Below are 22,110 nucleotides of genomic sequence, written 5' to 3'. Positions count from 1 at the left end.
CTTTAAATTAGAATATATAATATTTATATGATTTAAAACAAAATGGAGGTCATTTCAAGGTCATTAGAGGTCAACAAAGGTCAAATTATTTTATTAGCTAGATTGTTATTAAACTTAATGCCTACATCTTTCACGAAAATGCAATTGTGTTCCAAATCTTTTCAAGGTCATCAGAGATCACTTCAAGGTCACGGCTGGACTTCGTAGCCTTCGTAGGCTGCAATATATCTAGTTTCTTTCTTTCTTCTGTCAACCTTGACATAATTGGTTCTAGCTCCTTCATTATTTGACCGATTATAACCAAACTTGGGCAAAAGCTCCACTACCCCAGTCTTTACATGTGACCTGACCCATTTGGGGTCAAATGTCACGCATGAGTAATTTTGGCTAAAAATGCGATTTTTACCAAAAATGCTTCTTCTTCTACAGATTACATGGTAGCGCAATGAGACTTGGTCATCGGCATGGACTATAGTTGGGGTCTATGGGGTAAACACAGATTTGGGGTCAAAGGTCATTAAGGGGATTTTTTCTGCACATAACCAAATACTTTCAAAATGCTTCCTTTTGTACAGATTTCATAGTGCAGAGATGAGATTGACACATATGCACTGACATTAGCTGGTGTCTATAGGGTAAACACGGATTTTGAATTCAATATCATGAAGGGGTAAAATAGGGTTGATTACTGAAAATCACCTTAAAATTCACCTTTTCCTGCATATTAAGTGCTGTGATCATCAGAATAATGCCAAAATGACTATAGCATTGGGTGCATATAGGGTTATAATCAGATTTGGCTTGAACATGGGGAGGGGTCTGTTTTGGGGTCAAAAGGGGTAAAATTTTGAAATTTGCTCAATTCAAATGAAAATTGGTATATGTAATCACGGTAGAATTAAAAAATCCTATTTTTAGTGTTGTTCAAAACATTAAAATACAAAGGAGGATGAATACTACTATTGATTATATCTCAAAATCAATATTTACGACATCCGACTCATTTTGCTTGATTGCATCACATATAGGGTTATAATCAGATTTGGCTTGAACATGGGGAGGGGTCTGTTTTGGGGTCAAAAGGGGTAAAGTTCTAAAATTTGTCCAATTCGAATAAAAATTAGTATATGTGATCACGATATGATTCAAAATATGATGGAGGTCATTTCAAGGTCACCAGAGGTCAACCAAAGGTCAAAATGGGTCAAATTCCAAAATTCGACCAATTTAAATCTAAATTAGAATATGTAATATTGATATAATTTAAAACAAAATGGAGGTCATTTCAAGGTCATCAGAGGTCAACAAAGGTCAAATTAATTTATTAGATAGATTGTTATCAAACGTATACGCATACAAACAACATTTCCCTATTTATAGTAAGATACAAATATTGACTGCTATGAGGGGCATGGTTAAAATTATAGGCCCGCGTTGATCTCAAAACTATATAGGCCCGCAATGATCTTAAAACCATGACTATGCCCCGAGGCGTAGCCGAAAAAAGCAGTCAATATTTGTTTTATATACCAAATCTTAAGATTCTTGTCATCTGTTTGGTTAAAAACATCGATTTGGGGAAGAGAAATTATTAGTTTCTATGCGAACGGCACAGATTACAATCTGCGGTTTCCGCGTAATTATAGCGCGCGAAAACATTAACGCGTGCGTAATATCATTTTACGCTGCGGGGAACAACGCACACGCAGAACTATGCCCGGGGAATAGTCAAAACTATGCCCGCGCTTTTAACCAATCAGATGACGGGAATCTTTAGATGAGGTATATAATCAAAACTATGCCCGCGCCTTTAACCAATCAGATGGTGGGAATCTTTATATGAGGTATATAATTAGATATATTGGCACAGCGAGGAAATGAAGAGAGGTATTTACGGTGGGGTATCTATTCTAAGCTATTATGCATATAGTATATCTTCCCGCGAATGACCAGATATGTCAAGCAGATGCATGCATAAGGCTGCGATCACATAGAAGTATACTATTCGGGTATACGATGCACGTTTTGCAGGTGCACGCGTATAGCTTAAATCGAGCAAGGTAATGTCACAGTATCGGGTCACATAAGAGTGCACTATTCGAAAAGGCCGTATACCTGCGTATAGTATAGTATAGTGGGAATCGTGCGTGTTCGATTTTAGGGCAGCGTATTACGTATACCGTCCGAATTTTAAAACTAAACCATATGTGGGTAAATTCATTTTTTTAAATAGATGCACTATCTAATTCTGCACATTATGACACCTCATTGAATTCAATGTGACCTCAAGAAGTAAAGTTACAAGCATTTGATTAGACGAAGAAAATTGGTAACTGACCTATACTCGCTATTCGCTATACGAAATACGCTCATTCGATCAGGCTGAGTTCACATAGTATACTCCTTATATGAACTCAGCCTGATCGAATGAGCGTATTTCGTATAGCGAATACCATAATACCGTATACTTCTATGTGATCGCAGCCTAAGTGTGGTATATTCAAATACTAGTGTCTGGATCATTGAGTATCGATCGCGCAAGTAGGCCTATATACGTATGTGTGCGTTGTCGCTCCCCGGGATTACAATGACGTCGTGAATGACCCAGCGTTTTTTATTTTATTATTAGAAAATTAATCGTCGTTTATTACGAGTCCTAAGAGTCATACCAGTTCAATTCATCAAAATTAATTTGTATTAAAAAAAAAACAAACAGACAAGTAGAGTCCTATGTCTTACTATGACTGTATTCCTACCAAAATCTGCTTTTCAATACACTTGAAACGTATTGATATATATATATATCTTTGAAATCGCCAGACATTAACCACAGGCACCATGGCATCGTCGCCTGTCACTCTTTAGCATTCATAGTACCGTGGCAGTGGTTCGAACCCTGGTACGGTGTGAATTTTTTATTCTTTTTACTACTGCGCTGTGCCGTTTTTCAAACACGCCCCTGAATGAAATTGAAGGCCAAGTATCCTTAAAACAAACATTAATACAATAATAGTGAAAACCTTTCAATGGCTTTAATTAAGGTGGTACTACACCCCCTAATAAATTTTGTTTCTAATTTTGCATTTTTTCTCAAAAAATAACAACACATTGGTAACAAACGTTATGTATATTATAGGGGTAAGGAATTCAATTACCTCACTGAAATTACAGTGATTCAAGACAAGTGGTTCATTATATATGTTAAGAAATAAGGTACATTCTAGCAGTATGTCTTTTCTTATCATAAATAACGTACCGCTTGTCTTGAGTCACTGAAATTCCAATGTAGTAACTGGATTCCTTGCCATTATGAACTTTTGTAATACCAGTGTGTTATTATTTTTTGAAAAAAAAAAAAAAAATAGTCACAAATTAAGGTGTAGTACCACCTTAAGCCTTCATTTCACCAAAATTGTACCCAATAATAGTGCCAAAATGGTACATAAATGGCTTCATTTGGGCAAAAGTTTCTCACCTCTGAGGGGCCACATCCCTTCTCAGACCCCCCCCCCCCACGTTTCTAATAGGATCGACGTCCCTGCTGGATTCGCCGATCATAACGTTGAACGATCGGATATAAGACGCCTGCAGGATTAATACCGGCCACACCGCATAGAGAAACGAACGGAAATCGGACCCCAAATCCCACCAAATCTTCTGCCGGACTGGTAATTTTGAGCTATTTTGCCACCGGATGAAATATTTTTGTATACGGCAATATACGTTGACCCAGTCCGTCTAAGTGTGACTGACACATAAGCATGATATTAGATTCAATGCTTATACAATCTAGATATCGACATTTTGGCCTATATCTCAATAGTAAAAAATTCAAAAAATTGGTCATTACTTCCTTTTGTCATGGTAGGGGAGGTAAATTGCGATCTTGTCCCGTGTGAGAATGGTGGTCAATGTGTGCATGATGATTCATTAGACGTCAGCCATTGCCAATGTGAACAGGGATACACCGGAACCAAATGTGAGACAGGTAAGTGACCATGCCAATAGGAGTGGGCTATAGATGGCTCATACTTTGTTTTGCTTGGTAAACAGTTTTAAGAAAAAAGTGTGCAGCGCCCTCTTGTGTCACCATACCTTATCTTTGTGGAGGAGTGAATTTGAGTACAAAATCCTTCAAAATACTCCTTTTCTGGCATATTGCAATGATTTTGGTGTCTAAATATATGTAAATGAGCTAAAGATACCGAATTTTGAAAGTTTCATGAAAATCGGACATTCCGTTTTCTTAAAAATTACCATTTCGGGACAAAATTGAGCGTGAGGGCGCTTTTCAAGATTTTGATCTGCTCGAGAAATTTGAGCTTTTTAGCAGAAGTAGTTTGTCCGCAACGCTCATCAGAGCATTCATTTGCATGCCACCATTGGATTGTACATGATAAAAGGTCGTTGACCCCCATGTATTTGTATAGCAGTAATGAAGGAACATCCAAACGAGTGCTACGGACAAACTAATTGTGATAAAATGCTCAAATTTCTTGAGCAGTTTGAACTAATGATCATCTTCATAGCTAGGTTAACTTTAAAACAGCGAATGGACGTTAACTTTCGAAAAATCATGAAAACCAAAATGTCCATTTTTAAGAAAACGCAATGTCTAATTTTCATGCAACTTTTATATTTAGGTATTTTGAGCTCATTTACATATATTTAGACACCAAAATCATAGCAACATGCCAGAAAAGGACTACTTTGAAGGATTTTGTACTCGAATTCACTCCCTCCACAATGATAAGGTATGGTGACACACTTTTTCTCGGACACCAGGCCAAAAATTTTGTCATTTTATGTTGAGATATATAGAACCAAAAAACAACTGTTTAGAAATTAAAATAACCCAAAAAAAGTCATTTTGGCTTCGATATAGCCCACTGCTAATGCCAATTTTTTTACGTAACTATCAACATATTTCATCGCTGCTAATTTATGTTTATACAGGTAATTGGGATATCCAAATGATTCTTCAAGTTGTCTCTTTTCAAATATATCGTTTAGATTAGGAAAACTAGCAAAACTGGTCAACTGGTACTGTTCAAATAAAAACATCTGCAAATCTTGCTGCAATTTCCAAATAGTATTTCTATTACTTAAATAATTATTTTTGTTATTTCTTTTAATACAAACACATTACTACCTATGACGACTTTATCTTATTGCTTAAATATCAAAATCAAGTATTAATAATTACAAAACTCACCGTAAACTATCACCTCTGTGGGTGTTTGGGTATATAACCGGCACGAATATTTTCGCAACACTGCATGTGTCAAAAAGTAGGTCAATATACTAATATAGGGCGGGTGCGGCACGCCGCACCCGCCCAAAAAGCCTCAACAACAACATCAGGAAACAATCTATCATAGTAACACAGTTGTGCATTATGTAGTTAATTGCTAATAATGACTTCACAATGGAGAAATGTTATGTTCCTACTAAGCATGATATAAGGTTCAATTCTTATACACACCAGATATCAACGAATGTTCAAGTATCCCGTGTTTGAACGGGGGTACATGTACAGATCAGGTCAATGGCTACACGTGCACATGTGATGCGGGTTACACGGGAACCAATTGTGAGACAGGTAAGTAATATTAATAAAGTTATACTGTCAAATGTATGGTAATACGTAATCTGTCCAAATATTTTGTCAAAGCTCATTATTTTACCTTTATAGGCCCAACATTAAAGGTTCTTTCTTTTGCTTTTTTTTAAGACATTAATTTTCAGGCCTTACAAATAATTTATGGTAACATCGTGCACCTAGACGACTTGTGAAATATTTTTTTAATTATTGTCTCAAAGTGACTGCCAAAATGATATTTTCTCAAACTTACTAAATTTTCTACTCAGTGTGATATTTCAGACTCACTGACTAGGCCCCCTCTTTGAGTACGCCAATATGTTTATCAAATTATCCGACCGGGAATGCGCAGAAGTCGACATGATAAATGCATTATTTTTTAATTTTATCACATAATATTCCGGTGAATAGTAATAATAAACGCGCAACTAGAGTGGTTCTCTTTCTGCGCGACATGATTTTCGGCATACGCTGGTGGGTGGGGTTTTTAGATGATGGTATGGTAGTGGGTAAAAACCTTGTTTGGTCGTGCTCATAAAATTATGTGATGCGATCAAACAAAATCAGTCGGAACTCAAAAATATTGATTTTGAGATATAGCCAAACAAAGGAAATATTTCCTTTTCTTTCCTTATGCTTTGGAAGCTTTTAAATTGCTTATATCTTTCGAACTTGTTGTTCAATTTCAATGGGGCTTGCTGCATAATGCAGCTCCTAAGAGTCCTAAGAGTCATACCAGTTCAATTCATCAAAATTAATTTGTATTAAATGAAAAACAAACAGACAAGTAGAGTCCTATGTCTTACTATGACTGTATTCCTACCAAAATCTGCTTTTCAATACACTTGAAACGTATTGATATATATATATCTTTGAAATCGCCAGACATTAACCACAGGCACCATGGCATCGTCGCCTGTCACTCTTTAGCATTCATAGTACCGTGGCAGTGGTTCGAACCCTGGTACGGTGTGAATTTTTTATTCTTTTTACTAATGCGCTGTGCCGTTTTTCAAACACGCCCCTGAATGAAATTGAAGGCCAAGTATCCTTAAAACAAACATTAATACTATAATAGTGAAAACCTTTCAATGGCTTTAATTAGGTGGTACTACACCCCTAATAAATTTTGTTTCTAATTTTGCATTTTTTCTCAAAAAATAACAACACATTGGTAACAAACGTTTTGTATATTATAGGGGTAAGGAATTCAATTACCTCACTGAAATTACAGTGATTCAAGACAAGTGGTTCATTATATATGTTAAGAAATAAGGTACATTCTAGCAGTATGTCTTTTCTTATCATAAATAACGTACCGATTGTCTTGAGTCACTGAAATTCCAATGTAGTAACTGGATTCCTTGCCATTATGAACTTTTGTAATACCAGTGTGTTATTATTTTTTGTGAAAAATGCAAAAAATAGTCACAAATTTATCAAGGGGTGTAGTACCACCTTAAGCCTTCATTTCACCAAAATTGTACCCAATAATAGTGCCAAAATGGTACATAAATGGCTTCATTTGGGCAAAAGTTTCTCACCTCTGAGGGGGTCACATCCCTTCTCAGACCCCCCCCCCCCACGTTTCTAATAGGATCGACGTCCCTGCTGGATTCGCCGATCATAACGTTGAACGATCGGATATAAGACGCCTGCAGGATTAATACCGGCCACACCGCATAGAGAAACGAACGGAAATCGGACCCCAAATCCCACCAAATCTTCTGCCGGACTGGTAATTTTGAGCTATTTTGCCACCGGATGAAATATTTTTGTATACGGCAATATACGTTGACCCAGTCCGTCTAAGTGTGACTGACACATAAGCATGATATTAGATTCAATGCTTATACAATCTAGATATCGACATTTTGGCTTATATCTCAATAGTAAAAAATTCAAAAAATTGGTCATTACTTCCTTTTGTCATGGTAGGGGAGGTAAATTGCGATCTTGTCCCGTGTGAGAATGGTGGTCAATGTGTGCATGATGATTCATTAGACGTCAGCCATTGCCAATGTGAACAGGGATACACCGGAACCAAATGTGAGACAGGTAAGTGACCATGCCAATAGGAGTGGGCTATAGATGGCTCATACTTTGTTTTGCTTGGTAAACAGTTTTAAGAAAAAAGTGTGCAGCGCCCTCTTGTGTCACCATACCTTATCTTTGTGGAGGAGTGAATTTGAGTACAAAATCCTTCAAAATACTCCTTTTCTGGCATATTGCAATGATTTTGGTGTCTAAATATATGTAAATGAGCTAAAGATACCTAATTTTGAAAGTTTCATGAAAATCGGACATTCCGTTTTCTTAAAAATTACCATTTCGGGACAAAATTGAGCGTGAGGGCGCTTTTCAAGATTTTGATCTGCTCGAGAAATTTGAGCTTTTTAGCAGAAGTAGTTTGTCCGCAACGCTCATCAGAACATTCATTTGCATGCCACCATTGGATTGTACATGATAAAAGGTCGTTGACCCCCATGTATTTGTATAGCAGTAATGAAGGAACATCCAAACGAGTGCTACGGACAAACTAATTGTGATAAAATGCTCAAATTTCTTGAGCAGTTTGAACTAATGATCATCTTCATAGCTATGTTAACTTTAAAACAGCGAATGGACGTTAACTTTCGAAAAATCATGAAAACCAAAATGTCCATTTTTAAGAAAACGCAATGTCTAATTTTCATGCAACTTTTATAATTAGGTATTTTGAGCTCATTTACATATATTTAGACACCAAAATCATAGCAACATGCCAGAAAAGGACTACTTTGAAGGATTTTGTACTCGAATTCACTCCCTCCACAATGATAAGGTATGGTGATACACTTTTTTCTCGGACACCAGGCCAAAAATTTTGTCATTTTATGTTGAGATATATAGAACCAAAAAAACAACTGTTTAGAAATTAAAATAACCCAAAAAGTCATTTTGGCTTCGATATAGCCCACTGCTAATGCCAATTTTTTTACGTAACTATCAACATATTTCATCGCTGCTAATTTATGTTTATACAGGTAATTGGGATATCCAAATGATTCTTCAAGTTGTCTCTTTTCAAATATATCGTTTTATTTTTTTAATGGGTCAGTGCTTTTGCTTGGTTTGTTGTCGATTTTGTTTCTTTTCTGATTTCTTTAACTCTAACGCCATAGCTGCTTTTTGGCGAGGGGAAGAAAAGAAGGAAGGATAAAAGAAAGAAGAAGAGAAAACATTTTTTCTCGGGTGTGGTATTGAACCACCGACCCCTGGGTTGCCAGACACGTGCAAGCTTTCCGTGACCATCTGACTGTTCGCATAATGACGTAATCACATCACATAGGATACCTACCCATGTATGCTTTTATATGAAGAGTGGTTTTTATGTTTGGTACGGTTAGGCAACGAAAAAAAACCCTGTTCTACGGGCGGACGGACCTTTCAAGTAGGGTCGGTCGGTCGGTTTTTTTTTGGAAATGAACCACCGACCCAACGCAATTTTGTCCGTCGGCCCAACATTGTCATGATGATGATAATTTGACCTTTAGCCAAACATTTGCCAACGTTGATCCAACCATTGGCAAATAAGCCAAATGCGCAGAAGTCGACATGATAAATGCATTATTTTTTAATTTTATCACATAATATTCCGGTGAATAGTAATAATAAACGCGCAACTAGAGTGGTTCTCTTTCTGCGCGACATGATTTTCGGCATACGCTGGTGGGTGGGGTTTTTAGATGATGGTATGGTAGTGAGTAAAAACCTTGTTTGGTCGTGCTCATAAAATTATGTGATGCGATCAAACAAAATCAGTCGGAACTCAAAATATTGATTTTGAGATATAGCCAAACAAAGGAAATATTTCCTTTTCTTTCCTTATGCTTTGGAAGCTTTTAAATTGCTTATATCTTTCGAACTTGTTGTTCAATTTCAATGGGGCTTGCTGCATAATGCAGCTCCTAAGAGTCCTAAGAGTCATACCAGTTCAATTCATCAAAATTAATTTGTATTAAATGAAAAACAAACAGACAAGTAGAGTCCTATGTCTTACTATGACTGTATTCCTACCAAAATCTGCTTTTCAATACACTTGAAACGTATTGATATATATATATCTTTGAAATCGCCAGACATTAACCACAGGCACCATGGCATCGTCGCCTGTCACTCTTTAGCATTCATAGTACCGTGGCAGTGGTTCGAACCCTGGTACGGTGTGAATTTTTAATCTTTTTACTAATGCGCTGTGCCGTTTTTCAAACACGCCCCTGAATGAAATTGAAGGCCAAGTATCCTTAAAACAAACATTAATACAATAATAGTGAAAACCTTTCAATGGCTTTAATTAAGGTGGTACTACACCCCCTAATAAATTTTGTTTCTAATTTTGCATTTTTTCTCAAAAAATAACAACACATTGGTAACAAACGTTTTGTATATTATAGGGGTAAGGAATTCAATTACCTCACTGAAATTACAGTGATTCAAGACAAGTGGTTCATTATATATGTTAAGAAATAAGGTACATTCTAGCAGTATGTCTTTTCTTATCATAAATAACGTACCGCTTGTCTTGAGTCACTGAAATTCCAATGTAGTAACTGGATTCCTTGCAATTATCAACTTTTGAAATACCAGTGTGTTATTATTTTTTGTGAAAAATGCAAAAAATAGTCACAAATTTATCAAGGGGTGTAGTACCACCTTAAGCCTTCATTTCACCAAAATTGTACCCAATAATAGTGCCAAAATGGTATATAAATGGCTTCATTTGGGCAAAAGTTTCTCACCTCTGAGGGGGTCACATCCTTCTCAGACCCCCCCACGTTTCTAATAGGATCGACGTCCCTGCTGGATTCGCCGATCATAACGTTGAACGATCGGATATAAGACGCCTGCAGGATTAATACCGGCCACACCGCATAGAGAAACGAACGGAAATCGGACCCCAAATCCCACCAAATCTTCTGCCGGACTGGTAATTTTGAGCTATTTTGCCACCGGATGAAATATTTTTGTATACGGCAATATACGTTGACCCAGTCCGTCTAAGTGTGACTGACACATAAGCATGATATTAGATTCAATGCTTATACAATCTAGATATCGACATTTTGGCCTATATCTCAATAGTAAAAAATTCAAAAAATTGGTCATTACTTCCTTTTGTCATGGTAGGGGAGGTAAATTGCGATCTTGTCCCCTGTGAGAATGGTGGTCAATGTGTGCATGATGATTCATTAGACGTCAGCCATTGCCAATGTGAACAGGGATACACCGGAACCAAATGTGAGACAGGTAAGTGACCATGCCAATAGGAGTGGGCTATAGATGGCTCATACTTTGTTTTGCTTGGTAAACAGTTTTAAGAAAAAAGTGTGCAGCGCCCTCTTGTGTCACCATACCTTATCTTTGTGGAGGAGTGATTTGAGTACAAAATCCTTCAAAATACTCCTTTTCTGGCATATTGCAATGATTTTGGTGTCTAAATATATGTAAATGAGCTAAAGATACCTAATTTTGAAAGTTTCATGAAAATCGGACATTCCGTTTTCTTAAAAATTACCATTTCGGGACAAAATTGAGCGTGAGGGCGCTTTTCAAGATTTTGATCTGCTCGAGAAATTTGAGCTTTTTAGCAGAAGTAGTTTGTCCGCAACGCTCATCAGAACATTCATTTGCATGCCACCATTGGATTGTACATGATAAAAGGTCGTTGACCCCATGTATTTGTATAGCAGTAATGAAGGAACATCCAAACGAGTGCTACGGACAAACTAATTGTGATAAAATGCTCAAATTTCTTGAGCAGTTTGAACTAATGATCATCTTCATAGCTATGTTAACTTTAAAACAACGAATGGACGTTAACTTTCGAAAAATCATGAAAACCAAAATGTCCATTTTTAAGAAAACGCAATGTCTAATTTTCATGCAACTTTTATAATTAGGTATTTTGAGCTCATTTACATATATTTAGACACCAAAATCATAGCAACATGCCAGAAAAGGACTACTTTGAAGGATTTTGTACTCGAATTCACTCCCTCCACAATGATAAGGTATGGTGACACACTTTTTTCTCGGACACCAGGCCAAAAATTTTGTCATTTTATGTTGAGATATATAGAACCAAAAAAACAACTGTTTAGAAATTAAAATAACCCAAAAAGTCATTTTGGCTTCGATATAGCCCACTGCTAATGCCAATTTTTTACGTAACTATCAACATATTTCATCGCTGCTAATTTATGTTTATACAGGTAATTGGGATATCCAAATGATTCTTCAAGTTGTCTCTTTTCAAATATATCGTTTTATTTTTTTAATGGGTCAGTGCTTTTGCTTGGTTTGTTGTCGATTTTGTTTCTTTTCTGATTTCTTTAACTCTAACGCCATAGCTGCTTTTTGGCGAGGGGAAGAAAAGAAGAAAGGATAAAAGAAAGAAGAAGAGAAAACATTTTTTCTCGGGTGTGGTATTGAACCACCGACCCCTGGGTTGCCAGACACGTGCAAGCTTTCCGTGACCATCTGACTGTTCGCATAATGACGTAATCACATCACATAGGATACCTACCCATGTATGCTTTTATATGAAGAGTGGTTTTTTATGTTTGGTACGGTTAGGCAACGAAAAAAAACCCTGTTCTACGGGCGGACGGACCTTTCAAGTAGGGTCGGTCGGTCGGTTTTTTTTTTGGAAATGAACCACCGACCCAACGCAATTTTGTCCGTCGGCCCAACATTGTCATGATGATGATAATTTGACCTTTAGCCAAACATTTGCCAACGTTGATCCAACCATTGGCAAATAAGCCAAATCAGACGAAAATTATGAAAAAAAAAATCAAGAATATTGAGTCTCATAATACGTGGCTCTCTATTTTACAAGGAACACAAATTTCCTAGGTCATCATCATCATTATTATTATTATTGTTATTATTATTTTGTTGTTGTTGTTGTTGTTGTTGTTGTTGTTGTTAGTTTATCTAGTGGGGCCTTTTATCTTTTATGATGCAAAAGATGCGCTTTAACAGGTCTTTATTCAATATGTCACACTTTAATACGCCAAGTAAATAGAAAATATAAACTTGACCATTCATATGACTTTAAGATAACAGTACTGTTTACCAACGTTGGTCTGATGTCGGCATTCCGACCGCCATATTAAGGTTGGCACAACAACATTGGTTCAACCTTGGTGTATCGACCATCATTTTAAGGTTGGCAAGCTATGGGGTCCACAATTTATAAGTTCCCCTTAAATACTTTTAAAAATAAATCGACAAATATTTGACGAAATGCAAACATGTATAAAAATATAAGTAGCCTTATTTGTTTTACACATATGGATCAAATTATAGCGTCACACGTCATTGCATTCAGTCACAATGGTTCATTACGTAAATAAAGATACCGTTTTAAACAGTGTTAAAGGTGGCATCTGAGTCCATAGGGATCAGATCGCAAACAATACAGTAGGCCAGGCCTATTCATGTGTTTGTTAAAGAAAATCTGACTGCTATATGGACTCAATCTGACTGCTATAGTGCAATTTTTAAAACGGCCTCTTTTCTTACACAATTAACCATGGTGACTGAACGCAATGACGTGTGACGCTATAAATTGGTCCACAGGGGTAAAACAAATAGGGCTATACATATCTTTTTACATTGTTATAACTATATTTTTCGATTTATTTTGAAAAGTATTAGGGGGGACCTATAAGTTGTGGACTGTATGCGTCGGCCCGACGTTAGCATGCCGACCATTATTTAAGGTTTGCACAACAACAATGTCATTTTAAGATTGGCTGGCTAGGTTGGCTTGACGTTGGCATACAAACCTAATGTAAAATTAGAATTTTTTCCAAGTGTAAAGAAGGATACTTTTTGGCGCAAAAGAAGGGTGCTGAATGACTTATCCCAGATAGAAAGACTTCGTTGGTACAACGTTAGCTTGGCGTCGGCTTATCGACCGCGACCATGCCGACCATTGCCAACGTTGGGCCAACGAAGTATTTCTATCTTGGATAAATCATTCAGCACCCTTCGTTTGCGCCAAAAAGTATCCTTCTTTACACTTGGAAAAAATTATAATTTTAAATCTGAACCATATTTGGGTAAATTAACTTTTTTAAATAGATGCACTATATAATCCTGCACATTAGGACACCGTATTAAATACACTGTGACCTCAAGCATTTGACTAGCCGAAGGTCCAGTTTTAAAAGTGACAAACTGGCCTATACGTGTAAACGTCTGATCGGGAGCATGCCGACGACGCACAGCCGTTATGGCCAATAACGATGGCCAGACAAGATATTGATGAGATCAAAAGAATTAAAAAAAGGAACTAAAGAAAACTGATACAAAAGAACTGAAAAATAAAATTACAGTTGTGAAAAATACAGGAGGAAAAAAATGAAATACAAATTTACTGCTTTAAATAAGGCTTGACTGAAGAAACTGGTGGCTCTTTGTTGCGCTTGTTGGAATCTTTTCGCCTTGTATAGGTCAGTTTGTCATTTTTAAGAGTTCTTTTGCTTGCTTTGTTGTCGATGTTGTTTCTTTTATCTTTTCGTAAGAGACATATTAGACCTTTCAATTTGTGTATGTTACACATAGAAAGATTTTTAGACATAGCAGTCAGTATTATGCCTGAAACGTACTCCGCATAGTAGCTTTTTTGTACATGTATTACAAAAAAACCTTTGAGAATGAAATTCGATGGTGAATATAAGTCATTTACCACCCCCTCTTTGAAAATATAAGCAGTTAGATTATATATAATATGATATTCACAAATTAGAAATTAACACAATTATGTTTAAATATTTTAATGTTCAACTTCCAGTCGCACTTGGTTCTTAAACGTAGAAAACCTCGCCTTAAAAATGTCAAAAACACAGGTCCAAAATCAGTCAAATTTGTCGGAAAAAACCATATGAAACATGCTAAATAAGTAAAGCCATTTAGAATTATTTTAATAGCAGTAAGTATTCACGGTTATTGTTTTTGTCAGATAAGAACTTCTAAAATAAAGACATAAAGAAATACTATGTTCCTGCTAAGCATGATATTGCATTCAATGTTTAGTCACTCTAGATACCAACATCAACGGATGCTCAAGCAACCCGTGTAAGAACGGGGGTACATGTACAGATGGGATCAATCAATACACATGCGAATGCGCACCGGGGTACACCGGAACCAACTGTGAGATAGGTAAGTACACATAAAGCAAGTGACCATGCCAAAGTCTATTTTGCTTAATTTTTTGACCGCTTCTGGTATTGCTTTTTTTTAATGGATGTGTGTGATATAAGGTCTTAAAATTAGGTTCTAAGTTTTGCTAAGTTATCTTTTAATCGATTCCACTCCATATAGGTTTAACATTTTGTATTTACCTAGCTAGAGGAATCCCCAGCTAGGGTTTGCAACGCAATTGTTTCCACTTCTTCGTCTGGCAACAAATTGAAAATGCAGATGCTATACGACCAATGTAAGGTGGCATATCCTTTTGTCACCCCCAAACAAGACTGGCCAGTATTTGGACTGTACCAATTTTTTAGGCAAATGTACTCACTGTGTATTTTTGTTTTCTAAACCATCTTATAGAAAGTGAATACAATTTTCTCATTACTTAGCTGGCGGGTTTACAACCCCCGAGCTAGGTACTGTTTTTCTATCCGTTATTTTACTCTTTCTTTCTTATTTCTTTCTTATTTCTGTCAATAAATTCAAAATGCTTCTTCTGTCACAAGCAACATCCTACAATCTTACAATTGCATTATCTGGACATCTGTAACGGGTATGGGGCTAAAACTCGGTGACAACAAATCTCATGACCAGGGGAACGTTTTTCAGGGGTCAGGTCAAAGGTCATACAGAGGTCAAATTTTAGAAATGCATTTCCTAGACAACTGTAAGGGGTACGGGGCTCAAACTTGGTGACAACACACTTAATAATCAAGGGAACATTTTGGAACACTTTACAGGGGTCAGGCCAAAGGTTAACCGGGGTCAAATCTTATAATTTTTTTTCTGGATATCAATAAGGGGTATGGGGATCAAACTCAGTGACAATCAATATCATGAATAGGGGAACATTTTGCAGGGGTCAGGTCAAAGGTCATGCAGAGGTAAATTTTTTGAAATGCATTTTCTTGACATCTGTAAGGGGTACGGGGTTCATTGAACTTGTACACAGAGGTAAAGTTCAAAATTGCTCGGACTTGGTTAAAACACAAGCAATCTGTTTCTCTAGTCATAAGGATTCAGAAAAAGTATAGTTTGACCTATTTACGATGTACGGTTATAGAGGTATGAGCAAAAATGTGACATTGTGACGTCATAGGTCTAATTTTGGCACCACATGGAGCAAAATTGAAAAATGCTCCGATTTTGTTGAAATTATAAGAAAGCACCCAAGACAGTTAAAAGTATTCTTTTTCTGATTTCTTGTAACAAGAGAAATAATTTGAGACCAGTTTCGTCAAAATCAGAGCAAATTTCATTTGCGCCCCAGCGGGGTAAAATTGGACCTATGACGTCACAATGTTACTCTTTTGCCCATAACTCCGCAACCGTACATCGTAGATAGGTCAAAGTTAATTTTTTCTGAATCCTTATTACCAGTGAATCACGATGGTATAAGTCAGGTGAACAGGTCTGAGTAGTTTTGAACTTGACCCTCTGTGCAAAGTTCAATGACCTTTTCTACTAGAATGAGGGTATTGTTAAAATGTCTCCATAGCCTAGATTAATTAGCACTACACTACAAGTACTATTCATCTGCCAAATATGAAACCTTTAACATGATTTGGACAATTGTAGTGCATGTAAACTGAAATCAATTGCACTAACAACAGGCGAGAGGCAAGATACACCGTACAGAGGCGAGATGCGAGCCAGGGTGAGATACGAAATGATAAAGCATCATGCCGTGTACTATATATACAGGCACTTTTTACCTGTTAAGTAGCTATACATACAGGGCCTAAATTTGTTTTCTCTCTTTGTTACAGTGACAGTGCCCCGGGCCATCCTACAAATGCCAATGGTTTAGAAGATTGTACCCACTGGGTAGATGATAAAGCTGCAGGCCTACCGTGGAAATGGAAAAATGTTGCATGTAACTACACAATTCATTTCCCTTTTGTTTGCAAGCTTTGGCTGGACTGATGAGGACTGAACATTGTTATGTACCTCTTGAGCGTCAGTTGGAAACAATAACGAGGCCAACCCACAAATAATATATGGCATATCGTCCACGTGACAGTCTCCATGGTATTTTCCCGGGTATTTTGAAGTTTCAAGAGACCACCATCCACCTTTGCTATATAAAAACCATAATGTACACATTCACAAAATTTTACACAATTTCAATGTACGTATAGAACCTCATAAAAATTGTGTAAATTTTACGTAACGTATGTTTTGTGAAAATAAGCCTAGCTATTGGGGGAAAACAGTTTGTTGCTACTCAGTAAAACATTTACACATTTGCTATGTACAGCATGTCTCAAAAAATTGTGCAAGTAGAAAGCGCCCCCTTTGGCAATTAGAAAATACTGTTGTTACATGATGCTTACATCAACGTCAATGGCGCAGTCGTAGCTTTCAAATGTTTGTTCTGTTCAATTTGCCTGTTTTAATCTCGAGATATGTTTTAGTTAACAACGAAAGGGTAAAATCATAATTCTGCCACTTTTTCTAGAGAAGAGGACTGTACATGTAAATGATAGCATCGAGTTTATCAAGAGTTCCTTCGTGAAATCTAAAAAATGCATTGATTACACAACAATACAAAATTGTTTTTACTGTTTTTCCACTTAAAACAAATTAAAAGATAAATAAATATTTCACAATCGGCTGTAAAATTAAATACATGTACATGTTAATGATTTTAAATACTGTTCTCTTTGTCACTCAAGACATGTTAAAAGACAAACAAATATTGCACACTCTGTTGTAAAACTAAAATCATGTCAACGTAATATTGCATATCGTACACGTCTCCGACAATCATAACATTATGCCTTATATGTTAGAAAAATAATTATGAAGCACGAATCACAAAGCTTTATTTAAAACAAACTCAAATTGACCATCAAAAACGATTAAAAGCAGCCGGTTCTCAACATGCGATATTCAAAATTCCCGCGCCGAAATTGTTGAGTTCAATGACGTAAGCTTTTGTGCGATTTTGGCCCGATTATATGTCCAGGACCATATAGTGCAGGATCATGTTTGACTTATAAATATTTTCAATTTAAGTACGTGTGCCAGGAGCATGTTTAACTTAGAATACTCCAGAAGCATATTTGACAAACATGCTCTTGGAGCATGTTTCTAATTTAGAAATATTTGTAAGTAGTCAAACATGCTCCTGGAGCGTGTACTTAAATTGAAAATATTTATAAGTCAAACATGCTCCTGTACCATATGGTGCAGGACCATATAATCACTAGGATCTGTGACCAGTTGAAAAATCCGTGATTTTTCACGGGATCACGGATTATTGTCTCCTAGTGAATGGTGCAGGACCATATGGTCCTGGACCATATTATCGGCCATAATCGCACTAAAGCACGTAATTCATCAAAATAGGTCAAGGTCAATAGGCCTCAATGGTTCTTGACCTATTTTGCCCTGTTACTTTTACTACCCACTATGTACACATGTGCCAACTTACACCTGAATGGAATCGGCCAAATTCGTTGTTTTTAGGTTAACAGAGCAATCTCTGACATACGAATTTACGATATTTTAAAAGTCCCCAATAGAATTCCACGTTGTAACGGCTAAAATAGCCAGTTCGAGTTTTTTTCACTTTTCCTCGTTATTCGGCTTAAAATGGACAGAAACCCTTCCTGACAGCTATTACTAATAAAGTAAATTGAATAAAGACTTAAAATGACGGAAAGTGTACATTATGGCTTTGACTTTAGATTGCAAATATAGGTGTAGAAATACGTGGCTAACTTTCAATTATAAGTTGTGGCATGTGATATTTTAACCTGCTAAAAGATTAGAGATACACTTGGTAATGATTATTAAAAGGGTAATAAAAACTTTCTAGTAATTTAAGTAAAAGGTGTTATTAAGAAAAACTGATGTAATGTTCTGTATAATTATACATGTAGAAAAGGTGAGAAAAACAGCAATGATATGGTTTGTAGAATTGTATTTTCGCGTAAGGATTTAAAAACAAAATGAGAGACGATTGAGGTTAATTAAAGACAAAAGGTTCATGTATAAAACATGTGATATACGGTGTATATATAATTAGATTATTGTGGTGTAAGTGAAAACAGGTTCCTTTAAAAAGAGAATTAATGGTTGTTTCAACAGTAATGTTTTTCGATGAAATCATCCGTGAAACCATTTCTACTCTACAGGGTAACTCTGACTTGACAATGGCGATAATCTTGATGCACGGGTCTTGATGCTGCGGTCGCCATCTTGAGTCAAGGGTATTATTGGTTTTTCTTGTATCTTAAGTAAAAGGTATTATTACGAAAAACTGGTGTAATGTTCTGTACAAGTATATACGTATAAACATGGTGAGAAAAGAGCAATGATATAGTTTGTAGAATTGTATTTTCGCTTAAGGACTTGAAACAAAAGGAGAGACGATTGAGATTAATTAAAGACAAAAGGTTAATGTATAAACATGTGATATACTTTATATATAATAAGATTATTGTGGTGTAAGTGAAAACAAATTCCTTTAAAAAGAGAATTAATGGTTGTTTCAAAACATGTTTTTCAATGAAATCACCCGGGAAACCATTCCTACTCTACAGGGTAACCCTGATTTGACAATGGCGATAATCTTGATAATGAGATCGCCATCTTGAGTCAAGGGTATTATTGGGTTCTTTCTCGTATTTTAAGTAAAAGGTGTTATTTTTGAAGAAAAACTGGTGTAATGTTCTGTATAATTATATACATGTAGAAACAATGAGAAAAAAAGCAATGATATGATTTGAAGAATTGTATTTTCGTTTACGGACTTGAAACAAAAGTAGATATGATTGAGGTTAATTAAAGACAAAATGTTAATGTATCATAGTAGTGATATACTTTGTATTATATTAAGATTATTGTGGTGTTAGTGAAAACAAATTCCTTTAAAAAGAGAATTAATGGTTGTTTCAAAAGTAACGTTTTTCGATGAAACCATCCGGAAAACCATTCCTACTCTATATAATATCTAAAAGATTAGAGGTGCACTTGGGAGTGATTATTAAAAGAATAATAGAAACTTGTAAAAAGGTGGATAAGAAAAACTGTTGTAATGTTCTGTATAATTATACATGTATAGAAATGGTGAGAAAAAGAACAATGACATGGTTTGTAGAATTGTATTTTCGCTTAAGGACTTGAAACAAAAAGAGAAATGACTGAGGTTAATTAAAGACAAGGGTTTAATGATTGTATAAGAGTAGTGATGTACTTTGCATATTTATTTATTATTGTGGTGTAAGTGAAAACAAATTCCTTAAAAAATTAATGGTTGTTTCAAAAGTAATGTTTTTCGATGAAATCACCCGAGAAACCATTCCTATTCAACAAGGTAGTTACAGTCATGGACAAAAGTTTGTAATATTTTTTTTTTGCATAACCCTGTTTTTAAGTGCAGATTTCTTACCATCAATGACCCGTCAGCCATGCAAAATGGATCGCGGGTATCTGGCAAGGTCTTAGGTACCATTCCATATCACACAATACCTAATGTAGTACAATGGCTTCTCATGCCTGACCAATGAACAATCGGGCATCCTTTTCGCAATTATTTTAGCGATATGGATTCGTAAGATTACATTGGCTTTTGCATTACGGTGTGAGGATACCAGCCTTACTTTGTTGCATCTGTCTGTTGTATACGATATTTCTGATCATGGGGTATGAATTGAGCGTAGATTTATACGCTCGCATGACTTACGTAATCGCGGCTACAAACAGAAGGGTATTGGTGCCTCTTTAGGAATTACATACGGTCCAGTCTCTACAATTTTGAAGAGACATCGAGAGACCGGAACTACTACACCTCGACCAAGATCAGGTCGGCCCCGAAAGACAACCGCCAGGGAAGACCGATCTCTCCTAAGGTCCATAAACGCGCCTGTTACCAGGAAACTTGTGAACAATAGACTGGTTAGCGCAAGACAGTCAATAAGAAAGCCGATGCTTCTGGAAGGACATAGGCATGCGCGCTTGCTTTGGTTACAGAGACATGGGGATTTGACAGTAGGCCACTGGCGTAATGTGATCTTTAGTGAAGAGGCCCGGTTCCTCCTCTACAGACAAGATGACCGATTCAAGGTCCGAAGACAGGTTGGTCAAGCCCTGCTTGAGGATTGTATCCCTCATAAAGTCCATGAAAATGGTAGTAGAATCACAGTATGGGGAGTATATCACAGTAGGTCAAAATCACACCTCTACATGCTAGAAGGACACATGAACCAGGACCAATACCTGTATGTTCTTGATACAGTTATGCTTCCGTTTGCAAGAAGAGACTTCGGGAACAATTTCGTGATCCAAGATGACAATACCACGGCGCACAGAGCCCTACGCGCGAGGGAATTATGGGCAGAAGTATCCTGCGGGATAGGTAACATGGACAACCAACCAATCACCCTGCCGGAACTTAGACACACTCTCATTGCTTGCTGGCGAGATATTCCACAAGGGACCTTGGCAAACCTGGTCGAGGGAATGTCACGTCGCGTAAATGACCTTGAGCTGGAGAGGGGTGGACACACCAAATATTGAGATGTGTTTTCTCAAGCAAGAGACTTATCTGAACATGTCACTGTGAGAGTTAAATTTTTTGTTTAAACAATAAAGTTTGATAGTATCTTTAATCTCATTTTTTGATACAAAGAGACCACCAAAACGTGCTGCGATTGTGTGATCCTTCCATTGTAATGCGCTTCTTCATATAATTCTTAGTTTAATTGACAAACTGTGTGATGTAAACATGACTTTTGTCCATGACTGTAAAAGATCAGAGATGCACTTGGTAGTGATTTAAAGGATAATAGAAACTTTCTAGTATTTTAAGGTTGGACTGAACCCTGGAATTATGGAAACTTTCGGGCCTCTTCTAAATTGTTGGTCTAAAGTATATGAAAGTATACATATTTAGAATGGCAGAGACTTGATAAGTTCATTTGTGAGGTCAAATTTGGCCCAAAATGCCATTTTTGGCCCAAAATCCCAAAAATGACGGTTTTTGGACCACTTCTTTTTCGTGCATCGTAACAAAAAAATTCTTGGGCCATTTTTTTTTTAAATTAATTTTTAAAAAGTAGATAAAAATATCTAGGACCCTTTTTTAATTTTTTTTTTATTTCGACCAACTTTGAGAAATTTGCACCAAAAATGGTAAAAAAATGCTGATTTTTCAAAAAAATCATAAAAAAGCCCTATTTTGGCCCAAATTTCAAATATTTTTGGTGAAATTGTCAAAATTAAAAAAAATGAAAAAACGGGTCCTA

At 36.4% G+C, this 22,110-nt stretch overlaps 1 protein-coding gene across 2 annotated transcripts in view; it reads left to right on the top strand.

The window, feature by feature from the left end:
- Positions 1-20,048, top strand: part of LOC140150614 (uncharacterized) — a 42,441-nt gene extending 22,393 nt beyond the window's left edge. The window contains exons 3-8 of one of the 2 annotated variants that reach the window (XM_072172665.1): positions 3,869-3,988; positions 5,489-5,602; positions 7,541-7,660; positions 10,772-10,891; positions 14,693-14,821; positions 16,624-20,048. In XM_072172665.1, coding sequence (XP_072028766.1) covers positions 3,869-3,988; positions 5,489-5,602; positions 7,541-7,660; positions 10,772-10,891; positions 14,693-14,821; positions 16,624-16,664 — 644 coding nt within the window. In that variant the 3' untranslated portion in view covers positions 16,665-20,048. The remainder of the gene's footprint in view (positions 1-3,868; positions 3,989-5,488; positions 5,603-7,540; positions 7,661-10,771; positions 10,892-14,692; positions 14,822-16,623) is intronic. The other variant, XM_072172666.1, reaches the window with a different exon arrangement.
- The last annotated feature ends 2,062 nt before the right edge of the window (positions 20,049-22,110 follow it).

This window comes from Amphiura filiformis, chromosome 4, assembly GCF_039555335.1.
Source record: "Amphiura filiformis chromosome 4, Afil_fr2py, whole genome shotgun sequence".
NCBI classification, from domain to species: domain Eukaryota; kingdom Metazoa; phylum Echinodermata; class Ophiuroidea; order Amphilepidida; family Amphiuridae; genus Amphiura; species Amphiura filiformis.
Note: the sequence above shows the minus strand (reverse complement) of the source record. Positions and strands in the feature narration are given on the sequence as shown.